Below are 17,230 nucleotides of genomic sequence, written 5' to 3'. Positions count from 1 at the left end.
CCCAAGTATCCATTAACAAGTCTAATTTAGTTTTGCATCTTACAGTGTCTACAGAAAAGCCTACCTCTATCCTGCTCCTTATAATCCAATTTAGAATCACAATCTTTTCTGAGTTATATCAGCTAGGAATGAACAAAATATTGTATACATTCTAGATGGAAGAAGTAATTTCCCCCCCCCCCCCCCCAAAACTTGCACTGCTGTTCTGCCATTAGTAAAGCAGTAATGAAAAATATGTCAAAGTTTCAGGGAAAAAGCTGATCAAACCACAACACTTCCCTGTTGACAAATCTCCTTTTTGAATGTTTCAATGCAGTTTAAAGTTACATAAATGTTTGTTTGTGTTTTCACACAAGGTACCTGCACTATCAAACAGCTTGCTGTATTTATCATAGCATTTGCCTTATGCTAGCTAACGTAACTTGTTTATTGTAAGCATTTCGACTTATGTAAGCATTCATCCAAACTTTTAACAGAACTGAGAATAGATGTATTACTTGCATGTGTGTTTGTGTCTTCTTTTGCTTCTATCTTTTTTCCCTGGAAATATTCATGGGGTTTGGAACACCTTAAAACTAACCACTGCATCTTTAATAGCAGGATTACCGTTAGAAGGGTGGATCATTTTAAGGGAAGAACTGGAAAAAGTGCCCTTGATAAAACAAACCGAAATACCTTAATACTTGAGTTCCTCTACAACTTGGCTATACACCCATAGTTTCAAAAACAAAAAGAAAATAGAACACAAAGTTAATGGCCATTATAATGAAAACCAACTATCTCTCTCTTTCACAAGGGAAATGGAAATGTTGCTCAAAGTTTGTTCACTGAATGTTGTCTGGAAGCTTAATAGATCAGGAGCAGTTTTTAAATGGTTAGGATTAAATTAAAAAAAAAAACCAAACTGAGTAAGATAAGTTACATACACTAAGACAAATACGAAAAGTCATCTCAATAAAATGAAATTCTAAAGAAAATGGCTAAAACATGGTAGAAAACTAAAAGGATTGTTAGTCATGAGGAGGCAATCCCTGCCTCTTTCCCACAGTCAAGTTTACCACCTGGCACTACAGCTAGCCAGGAGACCGAAAAGCCTGCCAGGAAACCAGCCACAATCCCATGTGCTGCCACTGGAAAAAACAAATTCCACTGCTTATCATTTGGGCCCTGCAGCTGCCAAGCACACTCTGCATGGGGTGAAACATCTTTGCACTGATGCTAATGAGCACAATCAGGAAGAAGAACTGGAGTACATTCAACAGCAGTGCCAGCCCAGCAAGGAATTAAAAGATCCAAACTGGTCTTCAAACAACAGAGTATCCATGGCTCTTTAGTAAACGTGCTCTTCTTCAGAGAAAGAAAAAATGATGTAATATCTAAAGGTAAGCTTGACAACATATTGTTCCTTACAGTCCAATTAAGGATTCTGATCAGGTTAGATCAGAAGTTAAGGATTCTGATGAGCTAACCACAGAAAACATATCATTTTCATAATGGAAAAAATAAACTTCCCCACACTCAAAAATCATCCAGATATCTTAAAACGTTATCATTTCTCTAAGATATCACCTACTGACAAAGCAACTTTTTTGTCTTTGCTCAGCTGGTAAGATTTAGGGTTCCAGGTTAGTAGAGTTCTAAGTCCTTCTGCAGACTTAGGAATTCTGTTTGCAATATGTAATTTCCACATTGCTTGGGAGAGATCTAGAAGATTTCTTTAATTGATTACCTGAACTCTCTTGTTGTGCGAAATGATTTTTGTGAGCACAGACAGCCTTGTAGGCTCAGACACTGCATTTGCCACAATACTGTGACATACTTGCTTTACAGAAGACTTGGGATTTCACTTACTGATCATCAAGGAAAGTACAGTCTGAAAATTTGCGAAAAGCTGCAGTCCTCTCTCAATGTCATGAACGCACAAAATTCATTGGTGATTTCTTTACACTTCTGAGAAGAAAGGTGCAGACTCACAGAAAGATATCGTTGAGTTGCTATGTCAGCAGGGTTGGAGGCACAAAGAAATGGACGGTAGATAATAAATGCCAGCTCTTCCTTAGTACTTTGGACACCAGGTTTAACTTAAAGGGCTCACTTGGCAGGACACAAAATCTAAGTAATAGACATCTTTGGGATGTTTCTTTAACTTAGAGAAAAAAGACTTATGTAACTAAGCAATGGAAAATATTACTAGAAGTATCATTTTCCAGAAGAATTCTAAAAGAAGGTACTTATTCGCCTATGAGTACATATAGCATGCACAGCAAAGTAATAGTCTTGTGATGATTTTTGACATCATCTGCCACAACGAAGCTCTAGTTCTTGCTGGCAACTGGCACTACTGTAAAGGCATGGAAATAAAGATGACTAGTGGGCACTCCAACAGGAGTGTTTAAAATAAAATTGCTTAAAACAATACTTTAGCAGTCACCTAAAACAGCATTAAGCACAATAAACTACATTTAACAATTTACATGTCTACTATTATATTTACACTGCTGATTTACTTAGCATGCATTCTTTTTTTTCTTGGTTTTAATCTACAAATACCTCTGCCAAGGTTACTACTATATGGGAGAAGGGAAAAGCTCAATATACTGTCTAACATAATTGTGTATTCGTGCATAATTTCATAATGTGATTTCAAAAGTCACCTACTCCTGGAGACCTGTGTGCACTCTGCCTATTTTGGTAATCAGACATTAGAAAGCTCACTTATAAGCAGACTGCCAACACAAGCGAAGAACAAAACTTTCTGACCCACAGCTACTGCCATTGGTCATTTAATACTGTAACTGTCTCTGATGTCCTGGAATTCGATGGGCTCATTTCATTTACCGGAAGGACTATGAAAGGTCAAAGAGCACATACCTCCAATGAAGGCATCCACTGTGTATGTAATACAGAAGAGTATGTCATGTTCTAAACAGGCTATTTTTAATTCAATTTAAATATACAACCATCTCTTCTGAGGTTTTGCCATTTCTAAAAACATGGTGGGCTTCTTAAAATTATGTACAGGAATGAGTAGCTCAAATCATACTAAGGTCAACAACAAGTATTAAATTGCCAAAGATACTTTGGAAATCCTAGTACAGAGAAACATTACACAGACAAAAAATGGAATGTGTAGAGTAGATGGTATATTACTCAGGTTATCCTAAACTAGCTAGCACAGAGCAATAGTGTGGGACAGTAACACTGTTAGTAGTGGGTGAACAGCCAAAAGTTTGCTTTGAATATGTGTATTATTTATTTATTTTATTTATTATTTTAAACTTGCACCATTGATGAAGAATCGCAAAATTCTGTATTTAATTAACCAATGGCTGTATTAAAAAAACCCAACAGTATTTGTATTGACATAATAAATTAATTCTTTATTAATTAAAAAAGTATGGATTCATTATGAATTAGCACTGGCAACATTATTTTGATTGGATGGAAAAATCAAGTACAATTGAAAAAGGATAAATGATTTTTCCCCCAACCAAATCTGTATTTTGAATAAATCTTTGTGGTTAGGGATGTATGTTATCTGTGTGTGTAAGAATGTGTAAATTGAAGTGACAGTTCTTACCCTCCTCTATCATCCATCAACTTGGAACTTTTTTGGTGCTGAAGTATTCAAGCCTGAATACCGCATAGTCTGAACATGAGTAGGTCCGATGTGAACACACCTCATGCACAGCTAGTAGCTAGCAAGATACCTGGCTTTAAGGCTTTCTTACCAAGCCTTTTGACTTGGACTTAAACAACTGGGTAACGCTTTTCAACAAAGTGTTTTCCAGTAATAATTCTGGACCTATTGTCTAGAAAACATCAGTAAACAGTAGCCACATAATAATCTATCTCTAAGTTTACACTGACTGAGTGTCAATATCATTTCATAATGACACTCAGGAATTATACAGCATGACCAGTAGCAGCAATTACATACAGTACTCTGAGGAATTAACTTCTATAATCAAATACAATGAAATATTTTGCAGGGCTCAAGATGATTTGAGGAAGTCACATTCCTGTCTTTTACTGATAAGTTAAAAAACACCCAAAACTGCAGCTCTACCTGTTGTTGGCACAATCCACTTCGGCAGTCCAGGTGCATTTGTTCTAGCTGGTGCCAGTGTGGTTTTACTAAGAGCTGTGAGAGAGTTTAAAAAGAAAAAAGAAAAAGAAGACAAAAGAAAAGAAGTTCCATGAGAAGAAAACTCAACAGACTTTTATGTGATGCCAACAATTCCACATTAGAGAAGAAAAAGTAACACTTGCTGTGATGATACACACAGTTTTGGTTTCTTTTTTTCTGATTTGGAAAGGCTTTACCTCTAGACTGATTAATTGAAAGAAAAATACCCTTTTTTCCCAGCAACACTTAAAATTCCACTGAGAATAGGTGAAAATAATTAATTAATTAATCTCCTGCCCATCCCAAATTGAATAAACAATTATTACCAGGTCTGGTCTGTGATTTATCAGATGGCTTTGGTCTTGCAGAAGTGAGACGTGTTTTATGAGGTGCTAAAAGAAATAAGGTTCAATTTAAATGCTACGTGTAAAAGGAACACCCATAGTGCAGTGTAATTTGCCAGAAAAAAGGTCCATGCACCAATGCGATACAGCAAAATGGACATGAGAATTCTATGAGTTCCAATCCAAAATGCACGCTGAAAATGCTAGTTTCTTTAGTGGTCAGATGACTCCATCATGCAGTCTGACCAGTTACATTCATGTTTAGGTTTAGGAAAAGATATAAAATATTTACAGCCAGTTACCCAACTGTATATGGATACAGAGTTAGCTCTGCAAGGTATCCATGGCCTTAAGACATTTAATTAGGTTCTGTAAAAAACAAACAAACAAAAAACCTCAAAATAAAACACCAAACTGACCCCGCCCCCCAAATCAAATATTCAGATAAAAACATGAAACATTAAAATATTGCTGAGAAAACAACTGGAAGCATTCAATGCACACACTGTGTAGGGCTGCTGAAGCATAGTGTCATCATCAAGGTTAAAATCAGAAGCCTTCAACCTTTTCTTATTGTAGCCTTTCACTTGCCAAATAATTTTGATATTTTAGTTTTTACAGAATCTGTGTGAATCACATTGAAAGCTGAAAGCATAAGCAGTAGTCACTGTCATCTTGTGCCAAATTATTAACCTCTATAACTCAAATTTTTAAATAGAGCTAGCTATTTGATATTCGAATCTAATAACCATTCTATCCACAACACTTAATTCAGCCTCTCTGAAGTGTCAGAGAAAATACTTATGCAAGAAAGAACATATTACTCATTTTTGACATTTACATTTGGGAAAAGTTTTACAGATTTAGATTTAGTATTTTATAAGGAAAAAGGTGGAAGTCAGTCACATCTATGTTTGCAAGACTATACATCTGAGGATCCAATACACAGCACTAATACTGTTTAAAAGCTTCATATCATCTTTGAGGCAATACTGATTAAACGTTGATTTTCAGAGCAATGAACAAAAAACATTTGATAAGGGGAAAAATAAATTTTCATGCTATATATTTGAAATAGTTTTAAAGGTAATAATAAGCAGACCATTAAACCTTAAACTGTACTGATTTTACTTAAGATCTACAGACTCTCAGTACAACAACTTAAGAAAATCCTAAAAATCACCTGTATTGAACCGTGGAATTTCAGTTGCTAGAGCAGTTTTGGGCTTGGGTGAAATCTGGTACGTTTCATTGGGAACTGAAAGTGGAAACAGTATTGCTTATCAAATGCAAATTTACTTTTAAACATAAGACATGACAGGTGGAAGGGAAATTCAAACTGTCTTTGTGCAGACCATAAACAAAGAGAGTCAGTGCTAGAAACCTGGCTGAAAATCATGCTTTTGTACAGATAAAAGATTTTTCAAGAATGGGAAGTTATATATCATTAGTAAGTCAGACAAAAGAAGAAAAGATGATCAGGTAATGCCTTTTTATATGACTCCTCAGCCTTGTACATGAAGTACTTATTTCTAAGAAAGAATTGCATGAAAGAAAAAATGGCTGGAAAATTAAAACCAGCAACATTTTGTACATGCACTGGAATATGACTAACAAATGAACACGACATAAAGATATATTAAGGTATTTCTGCTGATTAAAGTGTAAGTTTAGCCATATAGCAAAAGCAGAGAAAGTAAAGTTTTATGAAAAATAAACTGACATAATATTCTCATTACCCAAAGTCATTTTGGACCCATCAACAACATGAACTGTTATAAGGTTAATTGATCCCAGGTGTGTTGCCCTTGGAGCTACAAGAAATAAAACACTGTTCTGTGAGAAGTGAAATTAAAGAAGTTGGAGTTCATTAAGGATCTGTGTCCTTTGTTTCCTAAAAACCTATCTACACATCTGCTAAGACAATTTTAACAGACATGAGACAGACACGTGTTCTGATCAGTCTGGATGTATTCTCATGCTGACCGCCAGACAGTGCAACTATTCTGCTGGGCCCCCACCAACTTCAGAACAAATGTGCTAAAGATGGAGTTCTGACAGTCTTTAGTCTTTCTCACACTGGGTATATTAATTTGCACTTCCCTAAAAAATTTCTAAAAGTTTGTAGTAACGTATTTATCTTTCAGACATTCTTCCCTCACTCAAATTTGACTGAGTTTAGTGAAAGATTTCTAACTTACTGGATGAAAAGGAGAGACTGGCAGGCAGGGGCACACATTACATGTCTCTGTCTTTCAGAAATAAGGTTAAAATACGGAAGCTGGAAGGTAACCTACTTACTACCATAAAGGGCAGTGGCTAAATAGTGCCATTTGTTTTTAACAACTTTCCTAACAGTAGTTTATTTTGCATATACATCATTATAATGACTTAAAATTTAAAAGTAAAAGAATAAACCTATAAATTCTGTTTTCTAAAATTCTTCACCTAAAACTAACTTTGTAGTGGTACGAAAACATGGCACTTTTGTTAACTACGACATGATTGGAAATAATAGCTCTTACTCAACTGAGACTTAGAATCTAACTTGGTTACTTAACAGAAAGCCTTTCAAAATAAGGCCTTTAGAAAATAAGTCTTTTTCCTGGACCGTTCAGTTTGATTTTCATGGTAATATATATGTACAGTTCTTGAATGAATAGGTTCTCTGCTTAAATTCTTTTTGGCTATATAAAAAGGGCTAGAAGTCTAAGGGAAAAAAAAGGAGGGAAATGATAAAACTATTCATTAACCTATTTGCCTAAAACTAAAATATTATCAGTTTGGAGGTTAGATTAGAGAGTATGAAAGATTAGGAGCTGCTCTTTCTTATAACAATGTTGTCACTCCTCCCCTAACAATTTTTTTTTCTCCTGTAACCTTCCTACCTAGTAATTTTTATGGAAATAGTTCGCATCCAGCGTGAAGCTGAGGTATCATCATCCTTCATTATAACTATGCATCCCTAAATCTACTGTAGTTACTGCAAAAATCACTGATAGGAAGAAGGTACCTATACTCTTAGCATCTAACCATCTTGGACTGAGATTCTCTAACCCGAGTATCAAAAGTACTTGAGAAATTGAAGCAAATGTATTTAGGGTAATAAAATCCTCCGAAAGAAAAGAACTTAGTGAAGCTGGCTACAGCAGTATATTTTTATTAAAATTAATCAAATTCCTCACATTTTCAATGGCTACTACCCACCAATTCAACAAGCAAATATTAAAAAACCCAACCATCTTAACTTCTGCTCTCCATCTTGGGCATTCTCTTTGATATAATTTATTAACATACTCTGAGCTGCACGATGATACTAATTTCTGTCTACATATCATGCATGTCACATGACTGCAGTACTGAATGACAGCAGAAAGTGTAACTAAGGCAGTGCCACAATAACACTTTTGAAGTAACAAACTTCAAATTACCAGGTTTAGTCTGTGGTACTTCTGGCCCGACAGATGTTTTGGGTTTGGAAGGAATGAGCAGTGTTTCTTTTGGAGCTGAAAGACAAGGAAAAAGATTATTATTGTATTCTTCTGGAGTCATGATCCAATGCCATATTTAGCCCACAGAAAATGCATGCCTCAAATGCCTGGAAAAAAGACAATAACAATTCCATGGCTTTCTGGAACCTGAAAGAAAATGACTATCCAAAACACAGAAAAGTTCTAGCACTGTGCTGTAGGGTAAGTTGAGTTAGTCTTGCTCTAAAAGAAAAATTAGACCATTGAATTTGGTTGGAGATCTGACAAATACAGGCTTCTGACCAGACATGAGATGTAGGCTGTTTCTGCTTTACTTCTAGGATAGAACTGAGACTTATCTGTGTTAAGAAACATGCATGTGTGTAAGCAGAATGAAGGACAGTCGAATGATGTTACACAAAATACCACACCAGAGCATGTTCTCTAGAAATTTCTCCATTGAAAAATTAAAAATACCTGCATCTTAACTTTAAGGAAACTTATTTACCCATTGTTGCCCTTGAATGCTCAGTGGTAGTAGAATATTTTGTAATAATAGGTTGTGGAGTTGTCTGATGTATTGCTGTTAAGGAGAAAATGTGAAGAATCTTAGAATATTAAACTGTAATAGAAACGAAGTAGCATTTGCACTATTTCTAAAACTTTCAAAATGCCTTAAACTAAGGACTAGCGGAATATCTTAAAAATCAACTGCTGACAGATATCATTATCTACTAACTTCTCCTATACATTCCTTCTATAACAAAAGTGGGAAGAGACACAGCCCACCATAACTATTTTTAAGACTACTTTTGTTTTAGTATAGCACACAGTATCAGTTGCTAACTGTACAAGCACATTGCAGAGTTCTGTTGCATTTTATGGATTAAAAAAAACCCTGCTCACAGAGAAGCATCTCATTACCAGGAAGTAATCAGTCAGAACTCAGTCTATCTAGCCACTGAAATTTGTCAACACCCACATTACTACATTTTACTCATCATTTGCTATATGTAATAGAAAGGAGGAAAAACATTTTTGATGCTATACTACAAATCCTACTATTATTTTCAGTGTAGTTTTAGCATATTTTGGATTGACTGACTTAAGTGTAATGCATTTGCTTCAGCACAAAAGCAGCTATGAATAATTCCATCAAAACGCACAAAACCTGACGCTAAGGGAAAGAATGATTAAACACAAACACACAAAATTAAAAGAATGACTCCATTACCAGGTTTGGTGTGTGGCATTCTTGGTTTCTCAGATGTTTTTGGTTTGGTATGAATGAACTGTTTTTCAGTTGGAGCTGAAATAAAAACAAACAGCACCCGGAACAATAATTGAAAACACACTGCTTTCATAGTACACAAGGAACGTAAGTACAACCTGATCTGTAATAAGGCAAATTATGTAAGGGTAAAGCTGAAAATCAATCAGTTGGAATTCCTGCAAAGAAAGGAAAACAAATTAAATGGCCGCTGACACAAATAGACTTCCCCAAAATTAGATACAAATTTGTAGCTTTGGATGAAGCAGTGAAGAATATAGTAATGAACAGCATACATTAAAGTAACAGGACAAAACCAGACAGTACTAGCCTACATCTTCTACATCTGCCATACATGAGTATCTGAGGACAGGATCTATTTTTCAGTGGACCCTTTGTATCAGACTTGATTTATAAATTAACTTCTTTGCTCTTATGTGGGAACTATTCAATCATGTTATCTTCATACTGTTCAGTTAAAAATTCTTGCCACGTAGGAATCATTTACTGGAAAAGGTTATCTTAGCACTTGCTAGTCTGTGATCCACACCAATGTGAGAAGTCCTCAAAATATCTGCCTTAGCCTGTGCATTCTTCATCTCCCTTGCTCTGAAGAACCATTTTCTGCATACAAATATTGCATCAGGTAGCCCCAGATGCGTATGACAGGGCACATGAACTTCATAAAGCTATATAGTTATCAAATGATTACTAACCTAAGTATCAATGCATACAGGGAATATATATTAAAATAGAAACATGATGAAAAGCATTTTTCATTTCCTATTCCTCAAAAAGAAAAAAACATAGTTTGAAGATTATTAAATGGCTAGTAATACTTCATTAATGATACCATTTCATTCTCAGAAAATCATGGTCAATGTCCATCTCTGAAACTGGGGACAGAGAACTGATTATTAACAAAGATTGCTCAAGCAATACTCCTGCTGCCCAATACTGCTTGGATTCATTGACCCTTATTTGGTCCACATCTGACATTTAAGTTAAGAAGAAAGAATCCTCAGCTAATGTTTCGTATATTAAAGCAAGTTTTCCCAACATGGATGACTAGAAGTTAGCAGAGAAGATGGCTTTAAGAACTAGTGTTTGATTTGGAGGGTCACATAGCTGGTCTGTTTTGGTATATGTTATGCTATAGTTGATACCTTATCATTTTCTTGCAATTTTCTTCTGTAAAATTATGTCATGAGGAGTGAAGCAGAAGAGTATTTTAGGATGACAGTATCCACACCTCAGATGCAGAAATTACAGAAATCACTATCTGCTCTTTAAATAAAGTCCCCTTTTACTGGAAAATATAGAACATCTGAAAGAATTAAATCATCCTGACTGGAAAGGCTAGAAGAGGAGGAAAAGAACCTTCAAAAGTAAATGAGCTCATGCATTATTACCCTTATCAAGACCAAAGGGCAAGCAAGTATCTAGAAGCAGAGCAAAACTTCATTATTAGTTTTTAATATCATGTAATGAGCTCTCTCTAAGAAGATCTTCTCTAACAAGAACAGAAAATAGAGTAATTATTTATGAAATACACACGGTTACCCAATGTTGCCTTTGTTCTTTCAGGAATATGAGGAATCATAGTAGTATCTGGTTCATGGAAGGTTGGAATGATTTCTGTTGGAAAAAATGTTGATAAATGCTCAGAATAATGAAGAGACCCTCCCTTTCCCTCCTGCCCCCTTAAAAAAAAAACCTTCAGCACTATACTATATACACCAGGAAAGGGATGTTTTAAAACAGCAATGGGCATTTACCCTCAGAGATTTATGGTTATAAAAAGTTCAATTTTTTGTTTGTTTTTAACATCTAGATACTTAAAAAGCAACAATAACAACCCTTCAGTGAAATCACTTATTATCTTACATAAGTCAGTCAGATTTATGATGGGGAGTCTCCTAATTGAAATACAACTGAAGGGAATCCTCAATCTGATCTGGATGAAAATGTGTATATAAAGGAAAAGCACTGCAACAGCTTTAAGAGGCTTCTCTCATAAAAGCTTCAAAAACATGGTGCAAACAACTGAAGTGTGTTGCTCAGATACAAGCTGTGAATAACTTTTTATCATTGATTTAAACATACAGGTCACTACTATTTCTTCTTCTGGTAATACCTGCATAATATAAAAAAAAATCTTGAACTGTTGTAGTTTCCATCGGTGGTATGACTTAATTGCAGCATTGCAGAGGTTTCTTAAGCTAGAATGATACCCAGGTAACAGCAAACGTACTGTTGACAACTCCCCCCACTGCCCGCCCTGAAAGCAGTTGCTCAATTATCAACCACAGCTTGACAAAAGACCAGATAATTTACCAGGCTTGCTGTGTGGAACATCTGGGATGGGAGCTGCTTTAGGTTTAAAGGGAGTATGTTGTGGTTCTTTAGGAGCTGAAAGAAAAGATCTATTTTTAAGGTTTATACTCTTCAGAAATTAGACAGGTTTATTGCACAGGCACTGCATGCCTCGTGCTTGCAAAGAAAAAAAAGATCCTTACATGAGAGGCTCAAAAAACTGAGTGTCAGATACATACAGGAATTTAAAGAGAAGAGAAAATCATGAATGAAAACATGGGTGGAAAATTGATCAAGTAAGCAAAATCTGGAGTCAAGCAACAAAAACTGAAAGAACACAGACAACTACAGTGGACATGTTTCCATCTGTATTTCAGAGCTCATAACTGCAATACCCATGGCATGCTTGTCTCCTCCAAGTGTGAAAGGAATTACAATGTGTGTGAGAGTGAAAGAAATTTTCTGTGAAGACAACAAAACAGCTAGGAATCTTTCAATACCTGAAACAGAGTAGAATTAAGTTCAATAAGTAGAAAAGAAAACAAATCAAAACCACAAACAGATGATGTGAAAAACAGACTAATGATATATAATCTTTGGTCCAAGGAGCAGCAGGGAAAAAATAATAATGACCAGCCCAAGGTAACATCTTTACCTGTTGTTGTCTTTGGTTGTTCAACTGTAAATGTAGTAGGTGCCAAAACTTCATAAAAACAAGAATGTACATAGAATTAGCGATAAATGCAAGCAAAAGGGTAAAAATACTCCCTTTTACATGACTGATTTCTTTTCAAATTGGAACACATACTTAAATTCGTTCTTTTTTTAAAAAAAATATTTATTGGTGGAATTAGTGAATATACACTCACTCAAAAGAAAGGTTCAGCTGATGCTTTCAGAACCATCAGGAGTTACAGAGGTTTGGCAGTTCAGTAGTATGTAAATCCCTATTAAGTATATTTTTAAGGGTCGAATTGCATTACCAGGGCACACAAACATACGAGAGGCTTGAGTTACAGATATCGAGAGTCATACATGAAGGCCCTCAAATATGTTTTTCTCTAAGCATCTTTTGATAGGCACAGAAGAGATGCCATTTCTTCCAAGAACATTCTTATAACGTTTGTATGTTGTCTACCCTGCTATGCAGATTATTAATCAGTGACAGCTGTCATGTGGCTGAAAAGCATATACAACTCATCAAAACTCAGCCATTAAAAATACAAATCAGCTCTATCTTCCTTTAAACACGTATTTAATGATCATTAGAAAACCTATTTGTTTGTAATATGAAGAAATGGTAATCAACACTTGATTCATTGAGGAAAGACAACCCCCAAAAATCCTGAATATTCAAGCACAACAAAACAACAATTTATTTACCAGGTTTTGTGTGTAGTACATCTGGACTCGGTGATGCTCTGGGCTTGGAAGAGATTCGCCGACTTTCTTTTGGGCCTGTGAAGATGAGCAAATTTTTGAACGTGTTATTGAGGATGATGATTCAACATAAGTCTTTTGATTTTCCTGACAGGAGATTCATTTTCTGCAAAGAAATTTTTTAGGAAGTATTTTTTCCATTTGAAAATAATCACAGATCTCCTGTCAATGCAATCAATATTATGTTAGTGCAGAGACTAAAGACAAAGTAACTGTTACAGTGCAGTGTTGGATTAACTCTCCATTCCTCTCACCTCTATCAAACAGAGCTTTCTACAGAGTAAACCGGTGTAGTTCTAACAGTTTCCCTAGTTCTGCTTCTCAAGTGTTTCATATTCCAAAAATCGGCTGCTCATTTAAATCAACTTTGCATTAAAAAAAATCTCCAGCAAAACGCAGTCAAAGTGGAAGAAATGTGGAAATTTACCACTAGTTTTCAAATAGACAGAACTATTTCCAAAGTTTTGGGAACAGGAAAATACTGTAATTTTACACTTGTAAATGAGTAACTAGAAAATACAAATACCTCTGTCACATTCTATGGAAATTAAAAAGCAAATTTTCCTATGTGCAAGGGCTCAAGATGAGTGTTAACCCCCACATCCCTACCATTATACAAGTTACTGACATGTATAAATATCTAGCTGATTATCTTGTTCCATGACAGATATAGAAAAATTTGATTATGACAGTAAAACACAGCCTATTCAATAAGTATCTGTGTACCTTCAGAGAAGTCATCAATTTTGACAATTTGCAAACTGATAAAACTTTCATGCACTAAAGGGCAAAATATTGATAAGCTTACTTGCTCTAGTTGGAGGAACACGTGGACTGGGTGATGTTTTAGGTTTGGAAGGCCCATGACGTGTATCTTTAGGAGCTGAAAGAAAGAAACTGGGTTACACCATACTAAAATTTTCTGAGGTATCCGTGTCCACTACCACCCATAACAGTCAACAAAAACAGAGCAAAGATTTGAACCAAAGATATTCTATGGAAGTGATGCAAAAAAGAAGGTTTTTTTTGAACAAAATCAGGCTATAGAGAAGAGAAATAATCTTCAGTGACATATCATCAACTAAGCATGTGACAGAATTACTGGTTCTATTTAAGAAGAGGACTTAAAAAAAAAGTACGAAGATAAAGTAAGTAGCTTCAAATACAAAGACACCACTGCTCTGTAATGGAGGTTGTACTGGAATGATTCGCAGTATCAGATTCAAATGATAAAAATGCCTTAGTCAAATGGATCTGCCTCAAGGAATCATATGACCCAAAGATCACTGAAGTGATTCTGTTCTGACAGTGGAATTGAGGTTTGAGTGAAACAATTATTTTTCAGACCTCTACGAAGGACTGAATTTCATTTAGTAAAACTGGAGGGGAAGGGAAGCAGAGAAAGAAAACTTGCAGCATGCAGCTCTGCTCACCCAAACCATAAGACTAACTAGAACAGTGCCACCTCTACAGTATGACTGAGAACATGCAAGTTAGGATCCTGTTCTGATCTGCCATCTGCCTCTTATCATTAAATGTTGAAGGAAATTACTCTATGTTAAGTGCATAACAACTTGAAAGGCACAAGGATCCTCCTCAATTGTTTTGTAGAAAATAAGAGACAGAGAATCTTGACTGTTAAATTATTAAGGCACATACAAAGAAAGGTGACAAATTTTTGCAGGTCTACTCTTAATGATTTGAGTTGAAGAGGAAAGACAACATGACTATTCAAGTAAGAAAGTATCATTACCTACTGTTGACTTTGGTTTCTCAGTTCTAAACGTAATTGGTTCCAGAACTGCATTAGCATGATAAAAACCAAAAACAAGTATTATCAAGAACAATCAAAACATTACAATCACTACCCCCACAATGATCATACCATCCCTGCTACAGCCAGTGACAGATGGTCACTCCTCCTTGAAATTTGACACGTCAGAGTATTATACTGCTCAGAATTGCCTCCAGTTCAAGGCAACAGCTCTAATACAGAACAGAGCCCAAATATGTATCTGAAGCTTTTGTAATAAGCCACAAAGACAGTGTGGGTGTTTTTTCACCTTCAACTTTGTACGCTTTCTTGACTTATTTCAAGGTTTTGATTCAAACAATAGGTGCAGGCTTACTGGGGGAAAAAGGAACCTTCCTTGTCATCTTTCTGCCCATTTCTCCAGCAGCACCATCTAATACTGCATATACCTTGGATACCTGTACTGGGTCTGGCTGGGATGACGTTTATTTTCTTCATAGCAGCCCCTGTGGTACTCTGTTTTAGATTTGTGACCAAGACAGTGTTGATAACATACCAATGTTTTAGCTATTGCTGAATAGCGCTTGTTACAGTGTCAAGGACTTCTTTGTTTTTCACTCTGCCCCCAAGCAAGTAGGCTGGGAGTGGGCAAGATGCTAGGAAGGGACACAGCCGGGACAGCTGAACCAAACTGACCAAAGGGATATTCCACCTCATATAATGTCATGCTTAGCAACAAAACTGGGTGGTAGTCTTTCCAAAGGACCAAAGGCTCCTAGACTGGCATTGGTCTGCTAGTGGGATGTGGTGAGTGGTTGCCTTTGTATCACTTGTTTTTTTCCCCTCTTCTTATCCTTCACTTGTTAAACTGTCTTTATCTTGATCTATAATTTTTTTTCTCTCTTTTGCTCTTCTGATTCTCTCCCCCAACCCACTGCAGGGTGGAATGAGCAAGTGGCTAGTGGGTGCTTAGTTGCTGGCCGGGGTCAACCCACCACAGTACCTCATGCAATTGCTAGTGTGAGTTGTATAACTTTCTTCCTCCATCCTTAATTAGCCCAAGGTTCTATATTGCTCTATACCAAGCTGTGTAAACATTATTATAGAAAGTATTACACATTCTTAAGTCTCTGAACAACATAAGGGCTGTGCAAAAGTGAACTGAAATGTATAAATGAACAATTGTGCCTGGGAAAGAAAAAACAAGTACACAATTTGAGAAATACAGAAAAAAAACCCTTCCTCTTTGCAATGACACCCCTCCTTTTCACCTTCACTTTCCCCAAACCCAAGCAAATTCACACAGAAAAGACCTATTTTCACTGACAACTGCACAGAAAATGCCCACTGTTGCAGTGACTTAAAATGTAAAAAAGAACCGAAGACAGAGATTTTAAACTTACCAGGTTGCTTATAAATTCCACATCATGACATGTGATACTGGATTTTATCCCTCAAGGAATGCTCCAACATATATGCCCAAGGGATACATATAAATCTGAAGGTCCACTGATCACAGTAGAATTCAAGACATGCGTATCAGTATGATAAGATAAAGAAACAATGTACCTACCAGGTTTGGTTTGTGGCACCTCTGAGCTTGGTGCTGTTCTAGGTTTGGAGGGAACACGCTGTGTTTCTTTTGGAACTGAAATAAAAAATAAAATGCAACTATTAAAATCTTTCAAGAACTGAGACTGACAGAAGGCATAATATTAAAAAAGAACACATGCTTTTGGGATCCCCTGGAAAAACAAAAAGCTTGCATGAGTAATGGAGAAGTATGAATGTCTGGTACACAAAGAGTGCTGATGGAGAACCTTTGTAACAGGATAACATAAAGCAAGGCCAGTATGGATGGACTAGTATAAAAGATGAAGGAGCACATGACAGAAACTGAGTATAGAGACACGTAGTCAAAGGTAGATTGTGGTGCTTCTATCCACTTTAAAGAACACATTTGTGTGAGAAAAAACAAACAAGATGATTATGAATTGTTAGTGTAAAATCACAAAAAAAAAACTTACAGAAGAACTAAATTTAACAGTAAAAAATTATGACAGTGGAGTACAATGAAGATGTACTTGTGATGCTTGGTGTATACTGAGAAAAAAAGCTAAATGTGATGGTCCCTGTAGGTAAAACTGTTACCTATTGTTGGTTTTAGTTGATCAGTTCTAAGTGTTATAGATTCCAGGACTGTATCAGAAACAAAACATAAAAGCTATTATGAAAATTGAAGAGAATAATTCCACTTACAATTAGTATTACTTGTCTAGTAACTTCATTTTGAATTATATACTGTGTATACTGCCTCATACAAAAACTGTTATATTAAATGAAGTCTGAGAAAGCAGTGTAAGCTGAAATATAATGTGAGCTTAGTTCTCCCACGGGCTTCAATGAGATATCTAAGTCTGTATCACTCCCTTATTCAGAAAGTGGCTTTTTAGGGACACAAATCTCTTTCCTTTGTGGTGTATTTCAAATGCAGTTTATATATACAAT

At 35.9% G+C, this 17,230-nt stretch overlaps 1 protein-coding gene across 1 annotated transcript in view; it reads right to left on the bottom strand.

The window, feature by feature from the left end:
- Positions 1 to 17,230, bottom strand: part of ABI3BP (ABI family member 3 binding protein) — a 165,366-nt gene that overhangs the window by 39,033 nt on the left and 109,103 nt on the right. The window contains exons 33-46 of the mRNA XM_050915143.1: positions 16,874 to 16,921; positions 16,296 to 16,370; positions 14,723 to 14,770; positions 13,778 to 13,852; positions 12,913 to 12,987; positions 11,551 to 11,625; positions 10,777 to 10,851; positions 9,178 to 9,252; positions 8,452 to 8,526; positions 7,905 to 7,979; positions 6,213 to 6,287; positions 5,657 to 5,731; positions 4,456 to 4,521; positions 4,070 to 4,144 (exon numbers count right to left, since the gene is read on the bottom strand). Coding sequence (XP_050771100.1) covers positions 4,070 to 4,144; positions 4,456 to 4,521; positions 5,657 to 5,731; positions 6,213 to 6,287; positions 7,905 to 7,979; positions 8,452 to 8,526; positions 9,178 to 9,252; positions 10,777 to 10,851; positions 11,551 to 11,625; positions 12,913 to 12,987; positions 13,778 to 13,852; positions 14,723 to 14,770; positions 16,296 to 16,370; positions 16,874 to 16,921 — 987 coding nt within the window. The remainder of the gene's footprint in view (positions 1 to 4,069; positions 4,145 to 4,455; positions 4,522 to 5,656; positions 5,732 to 6,212; positions 6,288 to 7,904; positions 7,980 to 8,451; positions 8,527 to 9,177; positions 9,253 to 10,776; positions 10,852 to 11,550; positions 11,626 to 12,912; positions 12,988 to 13,777; positions 13,853 to 14,722; positions 14,771 to 16,295; positions 16,371 to 16,873; positions 16,922 to 17,230) is intronic.

The sequence above is a fragment of the Gymnogyps californianus genome, chromosome 1, assembly GCF_018139145.2.
Source record: "Gymnogyps californianus isolate 813 chromosome 1, ASM1813914v2, whole genome shotgun sequence".
Classification (NCBI taxonomy): domain Eukaryota; kingdom Metazoa; phylum Chordata; class Aves; order Accipitriformes; family Cathartidae; genus Gymnogyps; species Gymnogyps californianus.
Note: the sequence above shows the minus strand (reverse complement) of the source record. Positions and strands in the feature narration are given on the sequence as shown.